We start from the raw sequence: 27,175 nt of genomic DNA on the forward strand, positions 1-27,175 counted from the left end.
CAGGGTCAAATTCCTTGGTCTTCCAAACCTTCTTCTACATGATGTTTTGTATCTCCCACAGCTGAGGAGAAACTTGTTGTCCTTGGTCCACATTTGCCAGCAAGAACACTCCATTCATATGTTGGATGGCAAGGTTGAGGTGAGAAAAGCCTTAGATCACTCACTTGTCATGACGGGGATAGAAGAAGAAAGGCTTCTCAAGCTGCAGTGTACCTCTACTCGTGCACAAAATTTCTCATACAATTCTCATTATGATGAAAGTACATTTCCATCAAGTCTATTATGGCATGCTAGATTTGGACACTTGAACTATGACAACCTTCGCTTGTTGAAGAAAAATGGTGTTATTGGTTTGCCTATAATTCCTAGGAAGCTTAAGCAATGTGATGCTTGTATTCTAGGAAGCCATAGCAAACAGTGTTTTCGTGATTCACATTCCAGAACACATAGAAAACTTGAACTCATTCATTCAGATTTATGCGGTCCAATGCTTGTTCCTTTTGCAAATGGAAATAAATATATGATGACATTTATTGATGACTACACCAGAATGTGTTGAGTTTATTTATTGAAGAACAAATCTGATGCTTTTCAAACATTCAAGAACTTTCACACATGGATTGAAAACGATACACAATCTCATATTGGCTTTATTCGCACTGATAATGGAAAAGGATGCACTTCAAATGAATTTGAAAACTATCTTTGCCAACATGGGATCAAACATCAAACAAATGTGCCTTAATCCCCAACAGAACAGAGTAGCTAAAAGAATGAATAAGACAATCTTAAATATGGTACATTCCATGATGTTTTTCAAGAATGTAAAATTGATATTTTGGGCTGACGAAGTTCTATGTGATGTATATGTAAAGAATAAATGTCCATCTAATGCTATTAGAAACAAGACTCTTTATGAAATGTTGTATGACCACATTCCTTCAGTAAAGCATCTTAGGGTCTTTGGTTCCACCTGTTATGCATTGATACCATAAGTACATAGAAATAAACCTGGTGCAAAGAGTTATAAGTGTATCTTCTTGGGGTATTCAAATACCTTCAAAGCATACTGTTTCTATGATGAAGTTAATAAAAAGTTTGTTGTATCTAGAGATGTAATCTTTTTTGAATCTTCCAAAGCTGACAATGTTGTTGAGTGACAACTTGATCGCTTGGATAGATTCGGAAATGCAAAATCATTTCAAGAGTTTGATAATTAGATTCCACATCTTGAAGGTGGGATTCCTATACTGGATCAATCTATGGAATCTTCTTCTGAAGCACTCTCTCCCCGGCATGAAACTCCAACCACTGATGATACTTTGAGTGATGTGATTGACAGAATTGGGAGACTCAATCTTGATTCAGTCCCAACTCAATCAACTGAGCAGCTTGGACCATCTCAGAAAAGTTTCCCAAAGTGGCTGACAAAGACACTTGAAAGTGTTCATCCTGATGAGGTTGGAAAGACATGAACAAGAAATTCAACCAAGCAAAATGGAGGTGATGTAGATGATTCTGATTCACCTGTTGATATGGATGTTTCCTATGATTGTAAGCTGAATTTGTCTACAAATTTGGAACCAACTTTCTTCAAAGAAGCCGCTTCTCATGATGAATGGAAAGAAGCGATGCAAAAGGAGTATGATGCCTTGATAAAGAATGGCACTTGGAAGCTGGTTGATCCTCCATTGGGAACCAAACCAATTGGCTGCAAATGGGTCTACAAGAACAAGTATAAAGTTGATGGCTCACTTGACAAGCACAAAGCTAGGCTTGTGGCAAAATGTTTTGCACAGAAGGAAGGGGTCGATTATGAGGAGACTTTTGTCCCCACAGCAAAATGGGCGACCATCCGGACAATCTTTGCCTTAACAACTCAAAATGGTTGGAAAGTCCATCAAATGGATGTAAAACCAATATTGCGAACATCGACATCGGGATAAAATCGGCAAGGGTTCAAAAAACCAAAAAGTCGTGAAAATCGATAAAATATCAGTAAAAATTGGCAAACATTGGCAAAATTAAGATACCATCAAAATATCTGTAAAAATCGGAAAACATCGGTTGGGCCAAAAAATCGTGATTTCGAGATAAAATCGGGATGCTATCGAGATGTTCGCAACACTGGTAAAAACTGCTTTCTTGAATGGAGATCTAAAAGAGAATGTTTTTATGTCCCAGCCTGAAGGATTTGTTGTGAAAGGACATGAACATAAACTATGCAAACATGTGAAATCCTTGTATGGCCACAAGCAAGCACCGCGGGCCTGATATCTGGTATGAAAAGTTAACTGAGCATCTTCTGAAATTCAACTTCAAACATTATGATCTTGATGATGCAACTTTGTTTGTCAAGAAAGTTGGAAAAACAATTGTATATCTTGTGGTATATGTAGATGATGTTTTGATGACATGGAACAATGAGAGCTACATTGCATCCATAAATAAGGAATTAAGTAAAGGTTTTGAAATGACTGACTTGGGCTATGTTCACTACTATCTTGGTATTGAAGTAACCCAACATGCGAAGTTTATATTCCTCTCTTAGAAGAAGTACATTGAAGAGCCGTTGAACAAGTTTGACATGGATGAGTGCAATCCTTTGACTACTCCAATGGAAGAAAACTTAAAGCTCACATCTATTGAAGGAAAAGAATTTGAGGATGCAACAAAAGTATAGACAACTTGTAGGAAGTCTCAACTACTAGACTACTACCAGATCACACATTTTGTTTGCTGTTGGAATCCTCTCCAAGCTTATGCAAAAGCCTTGTGAGGGAGATTGGTCTGCTGCAAAAAGAGTTCTAAAGTACTTGAAGGGAACTCAAGACTTTGGACTCAAGTATACATAGGTGGGCGACTTCAGCTTGATCGGATACTCTAATTCAGAGTTTGATGGAGACAAATAAACTTGGGTATTTACTTCTAGTTATGGTATGAGTCTTGGATCAGGCGCTGTCTCCTGGAGATCACGCAAACAATCAGTCTAGTAGATTCCACAACAAAGGCAGAATATGTGGCAACAGTTGAGGCAACAAAAAAAATTGTGTGGATCAGGAAAATTCTGAAAGATTTGCAGGTAAAACAAGTGCATTCAACTCCACTCATGATTGACAACACCTTTGCAATAAAGTTGGCCAAGAACCCAAAGTTCCATGATTGAACGAAGCACATCAATACAAAATACCATCTGATTCGACATCATGTTGAGGTCGAGACAATCCATCTACGCCATTGTTCCACTGATGAGTAGATTGCAGACATCTTCACCAAAGCGCTTGGAAGAGAAAAGCTTGAAAGATTCAGAATGATGCTTGAACTCACCAACATCCCTTCATATTAAGGGAGGGAATGTTGACACTTAATCATGGGGATTGGGTGAATACTTGTAAATAATGTAAATAGTAAATAATGGAAAATAAAGAGTCATCGGAAGGTGAAACCCAAGAGTCACTCCCTCATGTATATAACAAGGAGTAATCTTAATGAATAAACGTAGCTGATTTGAGGAGTTATCTCTTAACAAAGAACTTCAATCCCTTGATCTGCTTTACCTCTTTTGTCATCATACCATCATCCCATGAATTCCCACAAGTTGGAATTCTTGATGAAACACTTTCTTCCTTTTGATTGGCGAACCTTCCGATGAAGATTCCAATGGAGGATCTTGAGTATCCTCATCCAACAGATGTTTCCTTTTGACTGATGTATGATGAGCTTTGTGCTAGATGACTTTTTCTTCATTTTTCCATAAGTGCTAGCGAGGTTACCAAGAGCTATATCCTTCCATACGTGACTTCCATAGAATTCTATTTCATCCATCTTCCATGCTTCTCTATGATGTTGTCACGGGCACTTGCTTTTAATGCTTCTATGATGCCATGATGCACCCTCTCATTTTCCTTAGTGATTCATGATAGCCATATCTTACAACAGAAAACTTGAAAACAAGAACTTGAAAAGAACTAGGTGAGGAAGACTATCTCAATCATAGTAGAGTTTTGTTACTTCCTATTTCTTGGACTTCTTCTTTTCAACTTCCTCCACTTCCTCAGTGATATGGGCTTTTTCTCTACCTCTTTTGTTATTGTCCTTCTTGATCTTAACACAATCTCTTTTGTAATGCACATATTCTTAACATCCATATCATTGAATCTTAGCCATGTTCTTCTTATTTTTCTGAGGACCAAATTTCCCAGACTTTCTTGTTCTCTTTTCCATAACAGCGTATGCTTGATTTTGTTCATTTGATCCCACATCAATTTTTGTCTTCAACCTAGTTTCTTCAATGTTGCATACTGACCATAGATCCTGGAATGGAGTGTCTTCTTTCTTCCTATAAATGCTTGAAGTAAAATTACCTCTTTGCTTTGGTAGTGCATTTAGTACTACAGTGGTCATCTCCTTGTGAGAGATTATTTCTCCCAGATCTTGAAGTTGATTCCTTATTTCAGATATCCTCATAAAGTATCAGGCTATTCCTTCTTCTTCTGATATCCTTAGCTTGTAAAATTCTTTCCTTAGAGAGATAACTTCTATTGTAGTGCTTACATATAACAACTCTACCGATTTGTCGTATATTTATTTTGAGTTGTCGGGTTTAGATATCTATGGAATGAGGAAATTCTTGAAGGATTCTATGAAAATCCTTTTGAGCCTTCACTTCCCCTTTCATAAACTTTGCAAGTGCTTGAGTGTCTTCTTTCGCTAGTTTGGTGATAGATCCTTTGATATGATCCATAACCTCATTTTCAGTAATCTTCAAATTTGTCCTCTTTTTCCATGCAAGATAGTTTTAAGCCCCAACCAATTTGTTGCTTTCATTGCAGAAAGACATTTTGACAGATTCAAACATAATTATACTTATGAAGATGCTTCTTCCACTTGCTGCCTCCTTGAATTTGTTGATAATATATGTGTTAGAGAACTTCTCCTTGATGAATATAGATCTCTTCAAGAGTGACCCTTGACTCCACAAAGAAGGAGATCACTTTAGATCCTTTGATGGGGATGTCCTTGTTGATAATGATGACTTCTTGATGATGTCTTGATGCTTCTTGGATGATATTCTTCAACGGTAGGGACCTTGCTTCAACGAGAGGGAGATTGCCTTAGAATCTTTTGAATGTCCTTGACTTTGCTTCTCTAGGATGAATAATCTTCAAGAAACTTTAATTTGTAAGTCCCTTCAATTTGAGTAGGGTCTTTGTGGTCTTTTGAGGATCCTAAGACTTCTTCTAGTGGATACCTCTTCTTTAATCTAGGGTTTTGACACTTCTTTGAAGCTCTTGACCTCAAGATGATCTTTTGGATTCACTTTAATGCCTTCCTCGAGATTTGGTCCTTGAATGCTTGAGTGCTCCTTGATCAAATTCCCTTTACTTGATTAGTCACCTTAGGTCTGATACCATGTTGAGAAATCTAGGGCATAGTGATTAGATGATTTCTCTATAATGATAACTACTTGTGAATGCTTTTTACTTCTTTAGATTAGGATCTTCTCTTTAGTTAGATTATTATAGTGTTTTTCTTCATCAAACAACTACCAAAGCATAAACAATAAAGAGACAAGAGACACAAAATGTAGGCGACCAACCAAGGCCAAAACCTCTCCAACTTGAGAGGAAAACCCAAATGAATTCTTCTTCTTATAGAGACTTCAATTGACGAATACCAAGACCAAGACCCTTAACTTGTTTGCCTGTCTAAGACGAAGTGACAAGATCCTTCCTTTCATTGCTGCTTCTTCTTGCCCAAGTGAGCCATTGGTCAAATTGACTTCTACCACTGCTAACTTCGGCCACTTTGACTTTTCGGCCTCCTACCATAGTCCTACAATTCTCAACCTTACTACTGCAATTCCAACGTGTGAGCTTGATTGAGATATAGTGGAGACCCTTTCCTTTTTAGCTTATCCTAAAGACTTCTTTAGGTGATCTCGACTAACGAAGCAGCTGGAATGGAAACCCTTTAGATGACTTCGTTAGGACTGATGTGACTGCTGCAGAAGTCGTAGTTTCTGCCACATGTGCGAGGAGATTTAGCCCTAAAAGCAGTGCCCAAAAAATTTGCTCTTCCCTTCCTTCTTCTCGTTGGTTATGAGGTTATATTCCTTGATTTTTTTTCGCACCTTTTCTTGCTTAAGATTAGCTTCACCGAATTCTTGTCTTCAAATGAAGGTCAAGTTGCCTATATATAGTGGTCTACCCATCAAATAAGCCGACTTCTCCTAGTGACAAGGTCGACATGCCTTTCTAGAAATATCTTTAGGCTGACATGAAAAATATCTTGTGACAAGGTCTTTGGAGGGTTATCAAAATTACTTTTTACAATATGTAACATGTCTTCAACATATGACATTGACTTCCTAGACTTTATGACTTGATGACCAACCCTAAAGACTCATAATGGGAGTCTTAACTATAAAATAAAATTCCTTGATCATGAAACCCATGAATCAAGCATTACAGAAATAATTTTGTTTTCTTCTTTACATCAATTACATAAAATCATAATTACACGTCATTATGAAGACCGAACCTAGTTACACTTTTCAACATTCGAAAAGCTATGGATAAGTGAAATTTTGTCCACAAGGAAAAAACCAATCTACCATGAAAAGCATGAGAGATTCTAGGGATAGATTGAGTGATTTTCGAATTTAAAAAAATATGATTTATGGAGTGATTTAGAATTTAGGAAAATCTTATTTATGGAGTGATTTATGGGTGATTTATGGAGTGCTTTTAGGATTTACAAAAACTATTACATTTCTTAATTTTACTTATTGTAAGCCTATGGGCAATGAGAGAATGCCCAAAATGAATGTAGAATCAGGCCAAGAAAGAAATGTATGATTATGAATTTATGCATGTACAATTTTCATTTGTCTAATGGAAATGCAAAATCACCAAAGGCTCTGTGTATGACTCTTCATATTATTGTGTGTTATTTTAAATGCTTCGCGATGTGGTGAATAATAGTTAATTGAGTAAATATCGGAATTTGTGCATGTAATCTAGATTGAGAAGAACTTTCCAGGGAAAATTCAATTTTTCTTGCATCAAGTTGGAAGCTCCTTCCAATCTGTCCTGATCTCTAAGGCCAACTATGGTCATCTTTGCGAAAAATTGAATTGGGATGGAAATCTCTCTCTTTCTCCTGCATGGCTGCTAGCTCTGGTAATCGCACCCCCTTCTGGAGTGAGAAAAACTACCTGCGGCTATAGTAACTGGAAATATTGGATTTCTCAACTAGAAACCCTCTGAGAGAAATCTCCCTCTCTGTGTGTGCACTTTCTCTTTCGTTTAGTGCTCATTCTTCTATAGCAATCTCTTGCGAAACCCTTTTGCGCCCAGACAAGAAAATCTGATCAACGAAATCATTGATCTGCTTCACTGGAATTGCTTCTCGGTTTTTCACTATTACCTGCTGGAACTTCTACTAGGCTTTGCAAATTTTTCCCTCCACTTGCACTAGAAAAATCGAACCCCTTGCCCAGTAGTTCGAACTACCTGGCCAGCCTTAGCGCAAATCTGGAAATTGAACTGCCAAAGTCCCTCTAAATTTGGAAGATTTCTTTCTTCCACCTTTGAGCTTCATGTGTGATCAAATTCACTCTAATAACATGTGAAAATTCCTTGAAATGCAGCGACTGGAAATACTTATCCTAACTGATTATTCAATTTATTATTTTTCTGATTAATATCGAATTAATCAGTTTCTTCGTAAATATAAATAAACACTGCGGAAATAAAAATGTTGGAACTGGAGAAATGTTAGCACACACACAAAATAAAATATGACACCGTTATTTTTGGACAAATGTCGTCGGAAAAACCCAATGTGGGAAAACCGGTGCAACAATGAGGGTTTTTATTATTATGCAATAATAGAAATTTTGAGTACAATAAAATGTCACCAAACTGTCAATTCTACCCAAGAGAAATACTTGGAAAAATATACTAAGGGATTTTAAAATTTACCCTCTCCAATCTCGACCCTGCGCAAATCCTCTCACTCTCAGCTCGGAATTGCTGCTAATCAAGCCGTCCTGCCTACTGCTAACTGGGAATTTGTCTCTTCGACACTCTGGAAAATATTCACTACCTTTGCAACTGAAAACAACCTTCCCTTAAGCCCAATCGAACTACTCTGCTGAAGCAATTGCGCAGTCCTTGCATTGCTTCTTTGAGAATAATTTCGGCCTCCTCTTTCTGACTCTTCGGAATTGGAAACTCCTCCGGAATACTACTTTGTTGCCCCTTTAGCACCTACTACTTGATCACTGGCTCAATCTTGCCGTTGAATCACTTGCCATTGCAAAATCGATTTGTCTCGATCATTGAGTATCTCCATCTACCCATTGACCTCTTCTTGTAATCTCCAGTTGGGACTCCAATGGCCAAGATTAAAACTTAATCGATGGTTGAGATAGTCTCCAAGTCGATCCATGTGAGTTTCTAGAAAATTCTCACCTTTCTCAATTAATTACTATTAATTAACCATTTCTCCATTAGCAAATTTTCAACTATGTTCAATTAATTTGATTGAGCCATCTTTAGGTGGAACTTCCAGAAACAATTTCTGGGTTTTGGAGAACTCATGTTTTTTAGCTTCTCCGCAAAGTTTCGAGACTAGAATATCATCCGATGCTACAAAAACTAACAAGGGATGAGGCAGGATGTTGTCATTGAGCTATCCCTTTGATGTGCCCTTTTTTGGTTGGTTGAGGTATTTTGGTTTATTCCTTTTGAGGATCCTCTTGTACTAAGTTGGTGAAGCCACATCTTGGTGAGCCTGATTCCTAGTAAGGAAACAACTGACAAGTGCCCTATTATTGCTGCCGTGAAAAGTAGAAATGTTGATTCATAGATTCCTAGTTTCAGATAATACACTATATTACATTAAGTGGATTATCAAAAGTGAAGATCAATCAAAATAGTAGCAAAATTAAAAATCACTTGAAAACATGATGTATGCCCCATGTTAGAGAATTTTAAGTTCAGAAAAATATAGTAGTCGAGGTCTGGGAAACACAATTATATGGACAAACTTAAGGTCTGCTTCTCATTTACGAATTCTAACCAGCTTGTAAATGTTAGAACTTCATTTAAATGTATTTACCATGAAAGAGCTTTTTGAAGGGAAGAAAATGATCTTTATGATTTTAATTTTCATTTTTTTTTTCAAATGTAAGAATTCTAATTTGTAACAGGTTCATATAATACAAGCTTAGAGAAAGATTCTATATCTACACCATACTATGTTATGGGAATAGCTTTTTGAAGTTATGAAGCTTTTATGCTTTATTCTTTGACTAATTTTATCGCAAAATAAATTCTGTACACACTGTTTTCCATTTCCTCATTTTCATCCTTGATCTCTATCCAATATCTCTTTGATCTTGTTATGTTTCACAACATATCACTCTTTATATCTTCCTAGTAAGATTATGAATTTCAGTGCTAATAATGATATAGCTCTTGTTGATCAGGTGTAATATAATACGAAAGATGCAGCAACTTCTTTTTGCGTCTTCGACAACTGCACAACCAATATTGACACCTTGGGTAAGTACTTCTATGTTGCATCACACAAGTTTTGTTAAATAAATTATTCCTGATATTTTGAATCTATAAAGTAGTTTTTCCTGTTCTTAAGTTTCTGAATCTTCCTTTTCCTTCACATTTTCAACTAGCTGGAGGCTTGTAGTTATAGTCATATCCAGTTATTTTTTCTTTTCCTTTCTAGTAAACACAATCTTTTTACATTTATTGTAATAACCTAAATTTAAAGGATTAACCAGAGACTAAAATTCAACTTTCACAATAGCAGAATGAAAAGCCCTAATTTAATCATTCATCCAGAAATGAAGTCATAAATTCACGAAGGAACTAGACGTTCCTAAATATTAATAAATCATTAGCAAGTACTTACCTGTAATTTCATTTGGAGATGTTCCTTAGCTGTTGCTGCTCCCGCTCTTGCTACCAAACTGACTTCTCCTCCCAGCCTATCTGGGATCAACCTGGCCGGTTCCCAATAATATGATGTGTAGTTTGAACTTATCTATTTAGAGAGTTAGGAGTTGAGCAATATTTTGTTTAATTAAATAGTAAATTAAATAAATTTACTTCATAGCTCATTTAATTTTTATATTTTCTTTTTATTAAGGATTATCATACATATAAATGTATATAAGGCTGGTATACATATCAAGTGCCTAATTTGATATATTCATTATATTCCGGTGAGATAGGAATTTATTTCAATAATCAATTCATTACCCTATCATAGATATTTTCCAATATTAGTCCGTATGTATACTAGTGCAATACATGCGATTCATGCATATGTAACTATCATATTGATGCACCGTATGCATGCTAATATTCACATTATGTTTTTAATTGTAGGTGGGTCATTACATTTATATTAGGCATTGTCTTTCTGAACTGTATATTGTGGGAATTCAAGTTGAATTTCTAAGCAGCGCAATCCAATAAATAAGCATCAAGAAATGAGAAGAGTAGTTCAAAGAGCGTAAGAAGACGTCTAAAACATAATAGAAATTAATTTAACAATGCAGCCAATGGGAAAATTGCACTAGATTCTATCTCCTTCTACCAAACTTACTATAAGCATCCCAATTTTGTTGGTCTCCCATGGAATATACCCAGCTTCATGCTGGGCCACATTACTACAATTCTTGCTCTGTAGACACTATACATTTCAATTTTTTTTGAACCTGGCTCAAATTTTCAATTAGTTAATAACTCTGATAGCATTAACTCCATGCCGTTATGCCATGTCATATGAAACAATTACACATGTATAATGATAAGCAGACTCATGCGTAACACATTAACAATTCAGCAATATATATTTTATATAAACAGCTATTTTATAAGCATACAACACAGTAACACATAATTACACAATATAACATCATAGAACACATATAAACATGGCACTTTTGTAAAAACGCCAACTGGCTGTGGACATCAGATGTTCCACCCAGCCATAGGCATTGTTTTTCTAGCTCTCTCAACAGTTGTTCACCCTCGAGTTGGATCTATGACCTCCACTAGAGCAAAGGCACTCTCTCTAGGCCAACTAAGGTTTCATACTCAATATTGGGTTCAAACCTATGTTGCAGGAAACGTGGTATAGAGGTCCGTTTCCGTATGGAAACGGGTACGAAACGCGGAAACACGTTTGGTACGGCCGTGAAACGCGTTTCCGGCCATACTGCCACGTTTCCCGAAACGGAAACGTGGCCAGTACGGCCGGATACGTGTTTCAGGGCTGTACGACGCATGTTTCCTCATTAACTTGTGTTTTTTTTATTTATTTTTTTAAATTTGTTTTTAAATTTACTTTTAGGGTATGTTAGTGACTTCTTGTTGCTTCTAGATGCGTGTCTAAAGTTATAAAAGTGAATTTTTTCCCTAGTGTTGATATGCAGTTCATGGTAATGTTAAATTCTTAAAGTAAAAGTGATATTCTCTTTTATTTTTCATTTTCATCCTTTTACTTAAATTTTTAACATTACCATGAAATGATTCAGGTGGTTTCGCCCTCATTGGATTTCATATGGAGAAAGTAGAATTTTAGATCTCACTCAAAATCCAGCAGACTTATTTGTTTTTCAGGGTTTCAGGATTGGGGGGATTGCAATGTTTCCATTGGATTTTATCATGTACTAGGGTATGGAACTTGTATTTAATCAAGAGAACCAAGCCCTTTATGCAGGGGAAACTCCCAATAATCAAGATCATGTAGGGTACTAGGATATGAAACGTGTATTTAATCAAGAGTACTAAGGTCGTTCGAGTATGTAGGAGGAGACTCCCAATACAATAGTGGTCCTTCTAAAGAATGGGATGTGGATGCAGAAAATCCTGATTTGGATCTCTCTCTTGCAGCCTTATAGTCTTTATTGTACTTGCAGCCTCATATATTAAGATAAATCAGTGTTGCGGGGGAGCGCCCCCCCCCCCCTTCGAACCCGCTCCCGAAGCGCGCTCCCGTAAAAAAATTTGCGCTCCCTGGTCTGTTAGGGAGCGATTCAAGGAGCGATCGCTCCCGCGCTCCCGGAGCGTTTTTTAATGCTCGGGAGCGATCGCTCCCTGATCGCTCCCGGGCATTAAAAAACGCTCCGGGAGCGATTTTAGACAGGCCGGGAGCGGTTCGGCGGAAAAAAAAATCCGCCGGACCCGAAATTTCCAAAAATTTTAGAATTTTTTTTTTATTTTATAAGCCCAATGGGCCAAAAAAATTTCATTTCAACTTCATTGAGCAAGAGATTGAGAGCTGGAGCAAGAGCAAAGGAGCAAGGAGCAAGGAGCCAGAGCTGAGGAGCGAGGAGCAAGTGCCAAGGAGCGAGGAGCAAGCCTGCAGAGGTAAGTAACTTAATCATTTAGTTAGTTTAGCTGGTTAGGTAGTTAATTTGGTTAGTTTAATGTAGCTGTTTGAGTTTAAAGATCATGTATTTAAATTAAATTAATAAATTAAATGAATTAATCCCAATAAACTAAATTAATTTGCAGATTCAAGACTCAAACCCTACAAACATCAAACACCATGGACCTGGGGATATTTATTGGCATTTTCCTCTTCCTGGTCCCTTTTATGGTTATTATGGTGGTGGAGAGTAGGAAACGGAGGGGGCCTGAAACTGAAGAAGTGGATGAAGAAGCCGGAGGAAGTCAAATGGGTGAAAACCCCAGTGAGGAGGAGGTGGAGGAGGGTGAACATGACCCTCAAAAAACTAAACAAGACCAAACTCCATTGTGGAAATATGTTCACAGGGCTGAAACAGGGAGAGGGGGTGGAACCACTAAATTTCATTGCCCCCATTGCAACACTGATTACACAGGCTCATACACCCGTGCTAGAAGACACCTCTGCGGGAAAAGGCCATGGGATGGAGAGAAACAAATAGGAATCAAAACTTGTGCAGCGGTGTCAACAGCAGATAGAGCCAAATACATAAAGGAAGAGGAGGACGCCCAATACAGAACAAAAAGATCAAGGGGTTTCTTTGAACCAATCTCACCATCACAAAGAACTCCTTCAGCATCCTCCCAAGGCAGTGGATATGGACATGGAGGCACAGGGTCATCATCTTTAAGGCGTAGAACCATATCAGATTTCCTTGATGAGGGGTGTAGGAATGATGTGGATTCAAAAGTTTACAGGTTCCTCTATGCATGTGGGATACCATTCAATGCTCTACGCTCACCTTATTGGCACGAAATGGTTTCTGCCATAAATGATGCCCCTAAAGGATACAAGAGCCCTGGGTATGACAAGGCAAGAACTGTTGGCCTTGATCATGAAAAAGCAAAAATATCACATTCTTTGAATAAAATGACAAGTTCTTGGACTGACAATGGGGTGTCCATTGTATCTGATGGATGGACAAATGTAAAAGGCAAGCCATTGATAAGTGTTCTTGCTGTGTCCCGAAGTGGTCCCATCTTTCTAGCTGCACATGATTACTCAGACAAGTTCAAGACCGCTATCAACATTGCAGAAGCATTGCTTGAAACAATTGAGCGTATTGGCCCATACAATGTCATCCAAGTCATCACTGATAATGCTTCTAATTGTAAGGCAGCGGGAGCAATTATTGAGGATAAATACCCGAACATATTTTGGTCTGGATGTTTGGTTCACACATTGAACCTTCTGTTGCATGATATTGTCAAAAACAAAAATGAACAATACCAATGGATTGGTGATTTGTACAAGAAAGGAAAAAAAATGATAAAATTTATTACAAATCATAGCAATACCCATGGCCTTTTCCGTAGTCACTCGAGATTGGAGTTGCTGAAGATTGCGAGGACTAGATTTGGTAGCTATTACCTCACCTTTAGGCGCCTTTTGAAGGTAAGAGAGGCATTAGCTAGCATGGTATCAAGTCCACATTGGCAGGTGTTAAAGGAAAGGGCTACAAATGTAGCTGACATGGCAGGTTTTGAAACGGTGGAGGAGGCCGCTCTTGATGGGCAGTTTTGGACAACTGTGAGACAGGTATTGGATTTCACCAAGCCAATTTATAACATGATTCGGTTTGCAGATATAGACAAACCAGTGATTGGCGAGGTGTATGAGCAAATGGATACCATGTTGGGGGAAATAAAAGACATTGTTCATAATAAAGATCCCAACTTGTACAAACTGATTCATGATTGTGTGTGTGAACGGTGGAATAGACTTAACCTTCCACTACATTGCTTGGCGTATATCCTTACGCCAAAATACTACTCAGAATCTTGGTTGGGCAAACATGCAGCAGGGGGTGGTGTTAGGACCAAACCCCATTTAGATCAAGAGGTAACTAGAGGATATCTGGAAGCATTAGAAAAGTTGGTGCCTGACAGGGAGGAATGTGCAGCTGTGCGCCTTGAAATAGGCAGATACTTCAGTGGCAGTGGTTTGTATGGTAACTTCCATGCAATGGACGACAAAGATAAATTTGATTCTCTCACATGGTGGGAAACATATGGCGGCCACGGACTTTTGCCAAAATTGGCAAAAAAAGTTCTTTCACAGGTTGTAAATTCTTCTTCTGCAGAGAGGTGTTGGAGCACCTACAGTTATATACATAATGTGAAAAGAAACAGGCTCAACGAAAACCGAGCAGAAAGCTTGGTTTATGTGCACTACAACTTGAGGTTGTTGAGCCATTACTGTGATCGGGCTAATGAAGATCCCACATATAAAATTGGGACAATCACCCTGAGGACGACAATTTGGAGGATGGCATTGTACATATGGAAGAACTAGAAGAGGAGCTTGTACGGGATGAAAATGAAGCAGCTGCAGCAGCCATGCCACCTCCACCTCCACCATCCAGTAGCAGTTCTCGGGGCCCGAGTCTTGTTCCATTGCTGTCGCCACCTCCATCGACACCCTCGCGTGGAGGCTCTAGTTCTGGTCGTCGGTCTGTGCGGGAGACTCCTAGAAGACCGCCACGACCTGCTTATACTCCTGGAGACTCTCGTGGCAAGGGCCACTTGTAGATTTACAGTTTACTTGTCTTTTTTAGTTTCTATTAGACTTTAGTTTTCATAACTGTTGAGTTTTGAGTCCTTGACTCTTGACTCTTGACTCTTTCATATCATTATGACATTATGATATTTTTTGTAAACATTATATCACTGTGACAATGAAAATTTGAAGTTTGAAGTTGGGCCTTGGCAATTATAACTCATTGGTAATGATTGTGAATTATGAATATGATGCTTTGTGAAAGACTAAAGTTGTTTCATTTCATCTCATTATTCATTCATTTTATAAATTTTTAACATTTCATATCATGTTAACAGTTAGAAGTTAGGACTTAGAAATATCTTCGATATTACTTCTTGTAATGGTTAAACTTGGCTTACAAGTACAACTTGTTACTTTGGTGATCAATGATGATAAATGTTATTGAATTTTCAATTCTGAAAGCTTGGAGTTGAAACTTTAATATTGAATTTGATGAATCATGATTTATAAGACTCAATATGTTGCAGTTGTAATATGTATTTTACTAACTTGTGGACATGGTTGATGACGATTATAATTTCTAGATGATTGATGTGATATGGTTCAATGATCAATTTATGTTTTTTTATGTTTTTTATGTCTATTTCATCATTCCACATGTTTTTGTTGACATATATGTATCAAAAATTAAAAAATATAAAAAATATATATATTTTTAAAAAATCGCTCCCCGATTCGCTCCCAAACCGGGAGCTTCTGAAAATGGTCGCTCCCGCTCCCGCTTCCGCTCCCGCTCCCGCTCCCAAGTAACATTGAGATAAATAAAGGCTGATTTTGAGATTTGGATATATAATAAAGGTGGCTTTTGGATATTCCGATATTTTTATTTTCATTATGTGATCATTCATGAGTAAATGTGATGTAAATTAAATCTTAATGTTTAAGTGTAGTAAATTATAATGTATCATTTATGCTTTATGATTGCACATATATATATATATATATATATATATATATATATATATATATATTTGCGTTTCCCTGTTTTCAAAATTTGGGGAGGTCGAGTTTCGTATCGCTTCCTGTTTCGGAAACTCGTACCCGTTTCCCCGTTTCGTGCAACTTAGGTAGAGATATATGGTCTCGACTCTCTACCAAGGACTTTTGTTAGCCAAAGAACATTAGGTGGACATAGTTAGTGTTAGGGAAGATTCTTTCCTAATCCTGTATCATACAGTCAAAGGCTCCCTCCCAAAGGATAAATCTATGGAAAACATCATGCAAATAATCAAGAAAATTGAGGAAGATATCCCATTCAAAGCATATTTTCATGTCCTAAGATTTCAAGAGAGAAGTAGAGAAATATGCTAACAAGGGGTGTAAATCGAAGATATGTGAATTAAAGATTAATGGCGAAATTAAGCTGCTATAATTCCCTAATAGTGGATCAAGTCTATTAATTTCTCTTTAGTTAAATTGGTTAATACAAGAAAATATAAAAATGGAAAATCGTGGGGGGGCGGGGCGGGCAAGTGACTTCATGGCAACCCTCAGAAAACACATATATGCAGACAAGTCATCATGAAATATTTCATAATTGATTAGTAGTGTTATGTGTTATAAATTTCATGTTTTGTTGGGGCATTTTTGTAAGGTATTCACCTGCAAAACCCCTGTTTATGTTGCTCAGATATATTTTCCTCAGGAAAATCATATATTCTTATTGGAAAGGAAAAAACAATTGGAAATTTTTGGTGAATTAGCTGTATAATGCCTGATGTATTTGCTGCAAACCAGAAGCAAAATTATGCAATACAAATAAACCCTTTCCTAATATATATATATATATATATATATATATATATAAACAAACTAATAACTACTAAACTCTACATATGAAAGAATTATCTGAAGATTCCCATCCGCTTAGCTTTGTCTACTTGGAAGGCACCAAGATAAATCTTGTTTCCTAGTTCACGAGAGGCTTCTTTACAGGGTTATACATTCCCTCCTGCATGTGTTAATTGTTGTTTCAAAATGTGGATACCACCCCACCATCGATTTTCTTCTAACAGTGGTTGCATATGATTTTACCCTCAAACAATTTGCAATGCCCCCATGCTAGATCCTTCCTCTCTTTAGGAGTTGTTGGAAATTGTTCTACCAACAGAAAAAAGTCTGCAAATAAAACCTTATGATTTCTTAGTTTCTAGGGAAAAACAACAATGTTGTTTCAAATAAAATAAGGGATAGATGAATACTTTTAAAGTTTTACAGATCTTGACAAGCACTCCTAATGAAGACGTGAAATTTGAACTTTGAATTAGCTAGACAGCAGCTCCAAAACAATGAAAGAATGATGTCAAATGAGCATGAGCACTCAGCCCTTATTAAGTAGCAACATGAAGGGTTTAGGTTAGATTCAGGGTTATATATATATTCCATTTTTTATGTGTCTTTTGTGGGTGCAAGCACCTCTGCACACCCTTGTACAGAAAAGGCCGGTTCCAACCAATATGGTTGGTTCCATGTAGAACTTGCAATTTTTGGTTTTAACCACCATTTCAACTGGCGGGTTTGGCCACAATTCAAAGTTGTTTCCAATAGCACTAGGCTACATTATAACTTGTTTCTTGTTGCTATATATATATATATATATATATATATATATATATATATATATATCCATTTTTTATGTGTTTTTTGTGGGCGCAAGCACCTCTGCACACCCTTGTCCGGAAAAGGCCGGTTCCAACCAATACAGTTGGTTCCATGTGGAAGTGGCCATTTTTTGGTTTTAACCACCATTTCCTACCAGAAGACCTTCATAACCATTTCAACTGGCAGGTTTGGCCACAATTCAAAGTTGGTTCCAATAGCACTAGGGTATATTATAACTTATAACTTGTTTCTTGTTGATATATATATTCCATTTTTTGTGTGTTTTTGTGGGCGCAAGCACCTGTGCACACCTTTGTACAGAAGAGGCCAGTTCCAACCAAAATGGTTGGTTCCATGTGGAATTGGCCATGTTTGGTTTTAACCACCATTTCCAACCAGAAGACCTTCATAACCATTTCAACTGGCAGGTTCGGCCACAATTCAAAGATGGTTCCAATAGCACTAGGCTACATTATAATTTGTTTCTTGTTGCTGATGGACAACGAATACCTTGAACATTTGCTATAATTTATACCTTGCTAACGGTTGTGCTATTTGTGCTTTACAGAAATACTCAAAAGCTACTGTGTTGGGCACAACTAGACCTAATCTCTTGCTAATGTGTAGTAGAGATTGGGCTGTTGGGTTGCATTTGCCACTAGGAGGAGCTAAATTTTTTGTAGGAGGTGGAACATGTTTATTTGTTGTTATGTTTCATATTTGAGATCTGAGATTTGATTATTCAATCGTCAATGGTCATGACTATCAAAGTTATTTGTGATTAGTTTGTAACTTGAAACTTCAAATTTGCATAAAAAATCAACTTCAAAACTTGATAAGAGTGATGACCTTATAAGCATAAAAATGCAATGTTCCACTAAGTTTTCAGGATGGGGGATGTGTGGGAGCAGTGACATACACATGGGGGATGTGTGGAAGCACCCCGAAATTTCAAGGAAACTTATGGGGGACAGTGGGATGTTGCTAAGGGTCCCTATCTCTAAAGACATAAAACTAAAAATAATAATGATAAAATCCCAACAATAACAATTCGTCCCATGCAAATTCATCATTGTGCAAATAGTACTAAATTCAAATTTGTAAATGTTATAAACATGATTTAGATTTAGATTTAGTAATAAATACATTGATTCACAAACCACAAATGAAATAGAGATGGTAAAATATTGATACATTCATTTGAATTCATCATTCTAGAATCTAATTAGTACTAAGGAAAATAATAGATACTAAAGTCTGAAATAGTAAATTGAAATTACTCAAAATAAAAATTAGTAAACAGTGACGAGTCAAAGACTCGGTCTGAGCTCGTCAGTATCTATAGTCAAGACTCAAGTAAAATTGAAAATTATCGATGGACAATGAACATTGAAAATAAAAACAAAATTTGGGGGGAACAGCCAAAAGTGCCCCTTTCTAGGGGGGCAGGGGGGCAAAAGTGCCCCTTTTCTAGGGGGGCAGGGGGGCAAAAGTGCCCCTTTTCTAGGGGGAGCCACCTAGAAGTCTAGAAGCACCCTTTTCTTGGGGAAAATGCCTAGAAGTCCCTCTTTCATAAAGGGGGCACCTAGAAGTTGTTGGTATTATTAGCTTGGACAGGTGCTTCTGCATAGGCTCAATGTCTAGCATGCAAAAAATGTCAGATTGCCTCTTTAGGTGCTTGCTTGAAATGAGTAAGTTATTTAGTTATTTTTATGATTTCTTTCCTAAGTTTAACTTACGAAAAGTACATAAATTATTTAATTAATTAATGTTGACTATCAAGCCAAGTTTCTAAGGATAAATAATTAAATTATTTAAGTGATGTAGATCTAATATGTATCTTTGATCTCAAGGCAGGCTTAGGATCTAATCTTAGCCATTGATCGCTTAGGTGATTATATTTAGGGATTTGGCTTAATGAAAATTGAAATTATAAGATAAGCCTAAGGGAGAGGTGAAAGAGACATTGTGATTGAAAGGGTGATTTTTTCAAGGAGTGAGAGATTCAAAGACTGAAGAGAAGGGAAGGGTGTGCAACAAGGAATTATTGGGAGTGAAAGTCAGAGAGGTCAAGATTGAAAAGGAGGTTGAGTTTCCTAGTGCACAATGGGTTGTACAAGTGGAGGGAGTGGAGGAGTTGAGATTTCCAGGACCAATCTTTTCTAGTGGGACCAAATTTTCAGAGGGTCCAATTTCTATAGAGGCAGAAATTCTAGTGGGCCGAATTCCATGTTCCAATTGTGTTGTAGTTTTGTGTATTCTTTGTGGTTCAAGACCCTAATTTTCCAAACTTAATAAAGTGACAGAGATTTTGTTTGGGCATAATTTTATGTTGTTCCTATGGTTGGCTTTCCTTTTATATTTCTTTTGCAATTTGCTTCCCATAGTTATAAATACCAATGCATTTATTTTCCAATCAGAATTTTGTTGAGAAAAATATTCTCTAGGTATAGACTAATTGTTGAGGTAAAAATTTAAAATAAATCAGACCTGGTGATGGATGGGGTTATCTCGAGTGGTTGGGTGGAATGGCTATTATCTTTCCCACCTAGGTTCAAATCCCCGCTAGTGACATGATGAACTATGATGCCTTGATCAATGTTGTTGTAATGGATTCATCCTTATGAATATTGTTGCATTGGATTCAAGCCTTGTGAACTCTCAAGTGAGTATACCTATGGGCTGGCCTGGTACCAACAACCTTAATCTAGCCCTTAGATTGAGAGGGGGGCTGATTTCTTTTCTCAAAATAAAAAGGAAAAGAAAAGAAAATAGACTTGGTATTAAAAGTTAACAAAAGTCCCCCTTTTGAGGGGGAGATGTCTAGAAGTCCCCCTTTTTCTTGGGGGGCTGGGATGCCCTAAAGAACGCCTTTATTTGGGGGGGGGGGGGGGTGGGGCACCTAGAATTCCCCCTTTTGGGGAACACATCCCCCAAATTGGGAAAATGTTTCCCGCTACGTTTGTGCACGCTTAACCAAAAGGGGGATGTGGGGAAATGTTTCCTTAGGTGTCCTTTTGTCTTAGGAGCAAGGGAAACATGGGGGTGCCCCCACCATGGGGGTTGCATGCCCTTGGAATACTATAGAAATGGTTGCGTTCAATGACAAAACCTACAAACCCCTATTGTAGGTGCTTTATAAAATTGAACAAACCCTGCACTTGCACCGAAAATGAGTCAGTGTCAATCAAAATGGTTCCATTCATTGACAATACCTACAAAGTCTCATGTAGATTACTTGATAAAATCAAATAAATTGAACACCTATACCCAAAGCAAGTGACATTGTCAACACCAATAGTAGTGACATCGATAGTGACTATGGTATTTATGCAAAAGGAAATTAAAAGTGGGGGAAATGGGGGAAACAAACACACAAGATTGTGGGATAGCAAATGACCATGAGAATGAATCAGGATTTGTAGCCAATTTTGGCCACCAAAGGTATTGGAGTGATATGCTAGCGTCTCATTCAATCCTTAAAAAATCATTCTACTATATGGAACCAAACAAGCCAAAAAGGGTAGGGTATAGACTAGTGGTGGCTTATGTGATTGGGAATGAAATATTTGTGGGCATATAGGCAACATCTTTTGGGAATTCCCAAAAAAGGATTTAATGTGTGTTTGAAGTTGATCATAGTTCAAAAGTGTGAACTTTTGATGATGCAAATGGTAGTAGATGCCAAAAGGTTCTTTTTCTAGTAGAAATATTACCTCCAAACCCAAATACAACTTTTGAACAAGTTCCCAGTAGAAGAATGTCAATGTTAACCTGTCCCCATTTGTATCTCCATCATTAATGGTTGGGATTTCTACATAAAAACAAGGGGTTCTACATCTCATTCTTGCACAATAGGTGCCACACTAATAGGGATTCATAATATTCAGGAATGAGATGACATAGATGATGTCATTGACAAATTTAGTTTGGCCAATGAAATTCCCTTTCATGTTATTTGATTTCCTTAATTATAAGGAAATGGTTCGATAAAATTAGTATGAACCTCATATGCACGCCATGTGAACATAAGCTAAGAACAATAGTTTTATAGAGGAAAGTATCAAATAGAGTAGTTGAGACAAACATGGGTGGGAGGGGGGTGCTTTGTTGTTATGTATGGATGGGGAAATATTAGCAAGCAACTGCTCATCGACATCATAGTGACGTCTATGGTAGGTCCATTTCTTCTTAGAGCCATCGATAATTTTGTAAAGCACAAGTATGCAACTTTCCATTTTAGCTTCTTGTGGATGTTATAGAGAACATTGGGGCCAACAATGTGATGCAAGTTGTGATAGAACTAGCAACAATTTGTAAATTGGCTAGATTACTAATTCAAAATAGACATAGGCATATTTATTCTATTCCTTGTTGTGTGCTTGCATTGAAAAATGTGAAGGTCATTGGCAAAATCCAGTGGGTATCAAATTTGGTGACAACTGCTGGAAATGTGCAAATGTTTCTCTACAACCACAACTCCTTTTCCATATATGGATATCTCATGAGGAGGGAATTCCTTATGCACACCAATACCAAATATGCTAGCCATTTTCTCTTATTGAGAAGGATGTTGAAGGTGCAACTATCATTGTAGTCCATGGTTATAAGTCTAAATTGGCTAGGTGGTTGGCATCAACTTGGAGAAGAAAGTTGGGCTTCAAAATGTTGGGTGATGATTGGTGAGAAGATTGTGTCATTTGGTGTCATTCCTAACCCTTATTGTGGATGCTATCCATTACACTGATCCATATGCCCTTAGGCTTGGAGAAAACTATGGGAATTTTGATAACATGCTAGGTTGTTTGAGAGTGGCCATTGATAACACCTTTGCACATGGTAGGGTATGCACTTAACCCAAAATATTATGTAGAAAGGCCTGGGATAATTTCTCACATTGATGACCTTGAAGTAAAGGGTGGGTTTCAAACTTTCAGGTTGCAATTGCTATGATGTATAACGAAGGACAAGGCAAAACTTTGGAAATAGTCTATTTAGTTTGTAGGTTGCAATGACCCCTTAAACCATCTCAATGCTTGAGCAGGTCACGTAGACCTAGGCAAGGATGAACCAAATGGTTGGTGGAGGATGCATGGGAATGCAAATATAGAGCCCAAATATCTATTATTTGCTTGTTTTCTCAAATGCTAGTTCCTCTACCAAAAAAGGGAATTTGTCCACAAATAACTTTATCCACTCTATAACAAGGAACAAACTTGCCACAAGAAGAGCATGTTGAGAAATCTAGGGCATTAGCATTAGGTGTTTTCTCTTCCATTAGTAATTGCTTGTGAATGTCATTTACTTCTTTAGATTAAACTCTTCTTGTTCTTAGATTATTAGTGTTCTTCTTCATCAAACAATAACCAATGCATGAAACAAGAGACACAGAATGTAGGCTATGAGCCAGGGCCAAAGCCTCTCACTATTTGGGAGGAAAAACCTGAATAAATTCTTCTTATAGAGATTCCAATTAACGAATACCAAGACCAAGACCAAGACCCTTGACCTATTAGCCACTCTAAATCAAGACACAAGTTCTCTTGATAGTCACCATTCCTCTTGACTCCTCTTCCACTTCGACCTGTGAGACCTCCATGTTGTGCCATATTATCAATACCTTTCTTCTATGATGGCACAGATATAGCACCAAGACCCTTACTGACATTCCACCGAGATTGTGGCACTATGGTGAGACTTCATCACTATGCATACTGCAAAGTTGTCACTTATTCAATGTGATCTGAATTACATCACTCCTAGACTTCACACCTCACTGTAGCCTCTTCTCTGAACTGGGTTTCTCTATTTAGGGCACCGAAACTTCTTCTCCAAAACAACGATCAGAATCTCAAGGATGATTCGAGCTTCTCACTATCCTTGTCTACCTGAAATCACAAAGGGACATATTCGAGCTTCATTTTGCCATTGTCTACAGAGACATCCGAACTTTTGAAGTATTCGAATTTCGAACTGTAATCCTTCATTAGGCCATCTAAGATCCGAAATTTCCTTTGTTATTGTCACCTAAAAAACTCAGAGAAAGATATCGGAAAATTTGTCTCTGTGGAATAGGTCGAGGTGCTTATTTATAGTAGTCAGCCCATATATATTAGCCGACATGATCCAGTGAAGTGTTGTGTCTTGGAATTAGGTGAGCCGACATGATTTCTTGAGGCCGACTTGAAGACAGAACTTGTGCGTGTCTTTGGAGGGCTACTTAGACAATTTAATTGACTAATATACTTTTGTTATATCCACAAGAAGCATCCTTCATACATGAGATTGACTCTTTTGACTTGAATGTCAAATCCCAAGGCTCTCAGTGGGAGCCATCTAAATAAAATCTCTTGCTCATGAAACCCATGAAGCAAGCATCACAAAAATAATTTTGTTTTCTTATTTTGATCATTTACAAAACTCATAATTACAAGTCATTATGAAGACCGAACTTAGTTACACTTTTGAACACTCCCTCTTAACTAGGGAGGTATTCATAATGGTACTTGGTCATTCTCAATCTGAAGAATTTCTCATAAGAAGAATCATATTGGTAACCCATTTGTTTAGCATCATATTAACCAACATTGTTATATAGCAAGGCCTTGACTAACAACTCCATCTCTCCACAAGATCTGAGTTCAATGCTGGCGAGGTCAATGATTTATAGACACCCTCATCATTATCTCTCTCGGAAGATACCCCACCTGGGTTCTCAAGGTGTGCTCCATGAGGACTATTCTTATCTTGGGCTCCCCAACCCTCAAAGAATATCGGTCCTCCACGACTCCTCTTATTTTGGATGCCCTATCTCATCCTCAAAGAGTATCAGATGCGAAATTATTACCCAATCCTCTATTCTATCTTCCCAAGTAAAGACAAGAATAATGTGTCTATCTCTCTCTCTCAATTAGGGAGGACAAATTTACTCATTCCTAAAGAAGGAATGTACCTAAGCTCCCTCTTGGCTTAGGAATTTCCAAGATTCTTCCAAATAAGAAACTTGTTTCCAGGCTCCCTCTTAATTAGGGACCCACAACAACTCTTGAGGTGGAGATGATGGGACAACCAGCTAGAAGAACTCCTTCCTTCGATGTCATGTATTTTCTTTGTCAAGGAGTCTTGTTCTTTTGGGGACTTCTTCATAGGGCATATGCCATCCAACACTTTCATCCATGAGTTAGTCATATCATCATCCTTTCATCAGAAAGTGATCCATTAGTCTTCATTTGGCCTTACTTCATGTCATGCTGCTTCCCTTGGTAGACCTGCATAAACCCATCCAAATATTTCAAAAATACTTTAAATCAAAATTACCTTTGTGATGGTCTTTCATCATGACATTTTCCTGTGTGCATTAGCATCCTGCATACATGTTGACATATTTCCCAAAGATATTCATTGTCAAGGGTCTCCATCTTTTCCAGACCTCCATCAGAGTCTTCATATCTTTCTGGGAGGTTTCTAGTCAAATCTTCTTGGTCTTCTGGATGTTGATTGCCTTTACTATGGTTGCATATTTCATGATCTCTTCCTTCTTTCCTTCACACATTTCATTTCATTCGCAGGAGCTTCTAGTTAGAGTTCCTTAATTGTAGTCAACCACCTCATACTTCATATGAGGACATACTATGTCGATTTCATTTAGTTTGACTCATGCCTTCCGGAATCCTTTCATAGGAGGAGATTCCTTTTCTTTGATCATGCTTCTCAAGATAGAGTAGTGATCCAAGTTACCTGCAACCATATGACATGAAATTATAAAATTGAATACAAGCATACATACCTCATTTAACTTTAGGTCATCTAGGATTCTTTCAGCGACTTCCTTGATTGAAAAGAGCTTCAACCCCTTGATCTGCTTCATCTCTTATGTCGTCATACCATCATCCCATGAATTCCCCAAGTTGGAATTCTTGATGAAACACTTGCTTCCTTTCTAGATTGTTGAACCCTTTGATGAAGATTTTATCAGAGAATCTTGGGGATCTTGCATATCTTATCCAACCAATGTTTCCTTTTGACTTGATGTATGATGAGGCTTGTCCTAGATGACTTCTTCCCTTCCTTGAGTTTCCAATAAGGTTCCCAAGAGCTATAGCTTTCATAGTTGTCTACCATAGATTTTGTTCCAGTTGTCCTTCATGTTTCCTTATGGTGATCTCACGAGCTCTTGCTTCTAATGTTTTTCCTATTTCAGCGTCCTCCACTTCTTTGGTGAAATTGACTTCTTCTCTATCTTCCTTGTTTTTTCCCTTCTTAAGTTTAGGATAATCTTTCCTGTAACGCTTATAGCATTGAATCTTAGCTATGTTCTTTTCTCCTTTCGACAAATGTTTGAATACTTTTTGCCCTCAACCTGTCTTCTTCTATATTACATAGAAATCACAAGTTGTTGAATGGAATAGGTTTCTTATTCTCACAGACATTTGTTACCTTGTTCATCAACTAGTGTATTTAGAACAATGAAGATTATCTCATCCCACATCTTGCAATTTAGATCTTACGAAGATAATCTTTTATCCTTTGAGACATTGAATTTGTGTATATCAGATCTAAGTGATGTGACCTTGATTATAGTGTCTTTAGAGAATAATTTTACGAGATTATCATATATCTCCTTTGATGTCTCCAATCTACCTTTGACTGATTTCATAAGAATCCCTTGAACCCCATTGATCCCTTTCCATTTTTTCAGATCATGCTTGACCTTTAGATGGTTTGGAGATTTTTTCATAGATATGATCAATAACTTCACTTTCAGCGAGGACTCTTTCTATACTCCTTTTCCATGCAAGGAAATTCGATGATCCAACCAGATTATAGATCTCCTTGCAAAACGAAGTCATTTTACTAGATAAGATTTATAGAATAATAGATACTTACTTGACAAGTGAAGATAAAATCTTCAACTTGATCACTTTGATTGTGGTTGAAGAGGATGTATTAGTGCCCCTTTTGGATGATCTTCTTCCAAATGAAAATCCCTTCTTCAATGAAAGGAGATTGCTCCTTTTTATGATGACAACGCCTTTAGATCTAGCTCCCATTGTTGATGGTGATTGATGAGGATGCTTTGATGCTTCCTCAGATGATCTTCTTCAAGGATAAGGAGGGGATCTTTGCTTCAATGAGAGGGAACTTAACTTATAGCTTTTGAAGATGATGACAATGCCTTCTAGCCCTCAAGATACTTCGACTTCTTCGGTGGTGAATGAGTGTAGATCATAAATGCTTCTAGGGTTTTGAATTTATCTAAGATGATGTGATCTTAGTCCTTGAAGTCCTTGTCTTGAATATCTATACTTTGGGCTATCTTGCATTGTAGATCTCTTCGACTTGATGGGGGTGTTTGTGGTCTTTTAATGATGACTTAAGGGATCCAAAAAATTTTGCTGGTGTAGACTACTTCTTCGATCTAGGGTTTGATTCTTTAACGTAGATCTTGAACTTTCGCTTTGATATCCTTTGACTTTCTTTGATGCCTTTCTTGAGACTTGAT

The 27,175-nt window shown here is 37.4% G+C and overlaps 1 protein-coding gene across 2 annotated transcripts in view; it reads left to right on the forward strand.

Moving 5' to 3' along the window:
- LOC149197816 (AUGMIN subunit 3-like) overlaps positions 1-27,175 on the forward strand; it is a 332,310-nt gene that overhangs the window by 290,717 nt on the left and 14,418 nt on the right. For both annotated transcript variants that reach the window (XM_089405979.1, XM_089405977.1), the window contains exon 16: positions 9,500-9,575. In XM_089405979.1, the coding sequence (XP_089262105.1) occupies positions 9,500-9,575 (76 nt within the window). The remainder of the gene's footprint in view (positions 1-9,499; positions 9,576-27,175) is intronic.

The sequence above is a fragment of the Pinus tabuliformis genome, chromosome 2_2 (genome assembly GCF_031772625.1).
Source record: "Pinus tabuliformis cultivar Carrire ecotype Pingquan chromosome 2_2, CPIR1, whole genome shotgun sequence".
NCBI lineage: Eukaryota > Viridiplantae > Streptophyta > Pinopsida > Pinales > Pinaceae > Pinus > Pinus tabuliformis.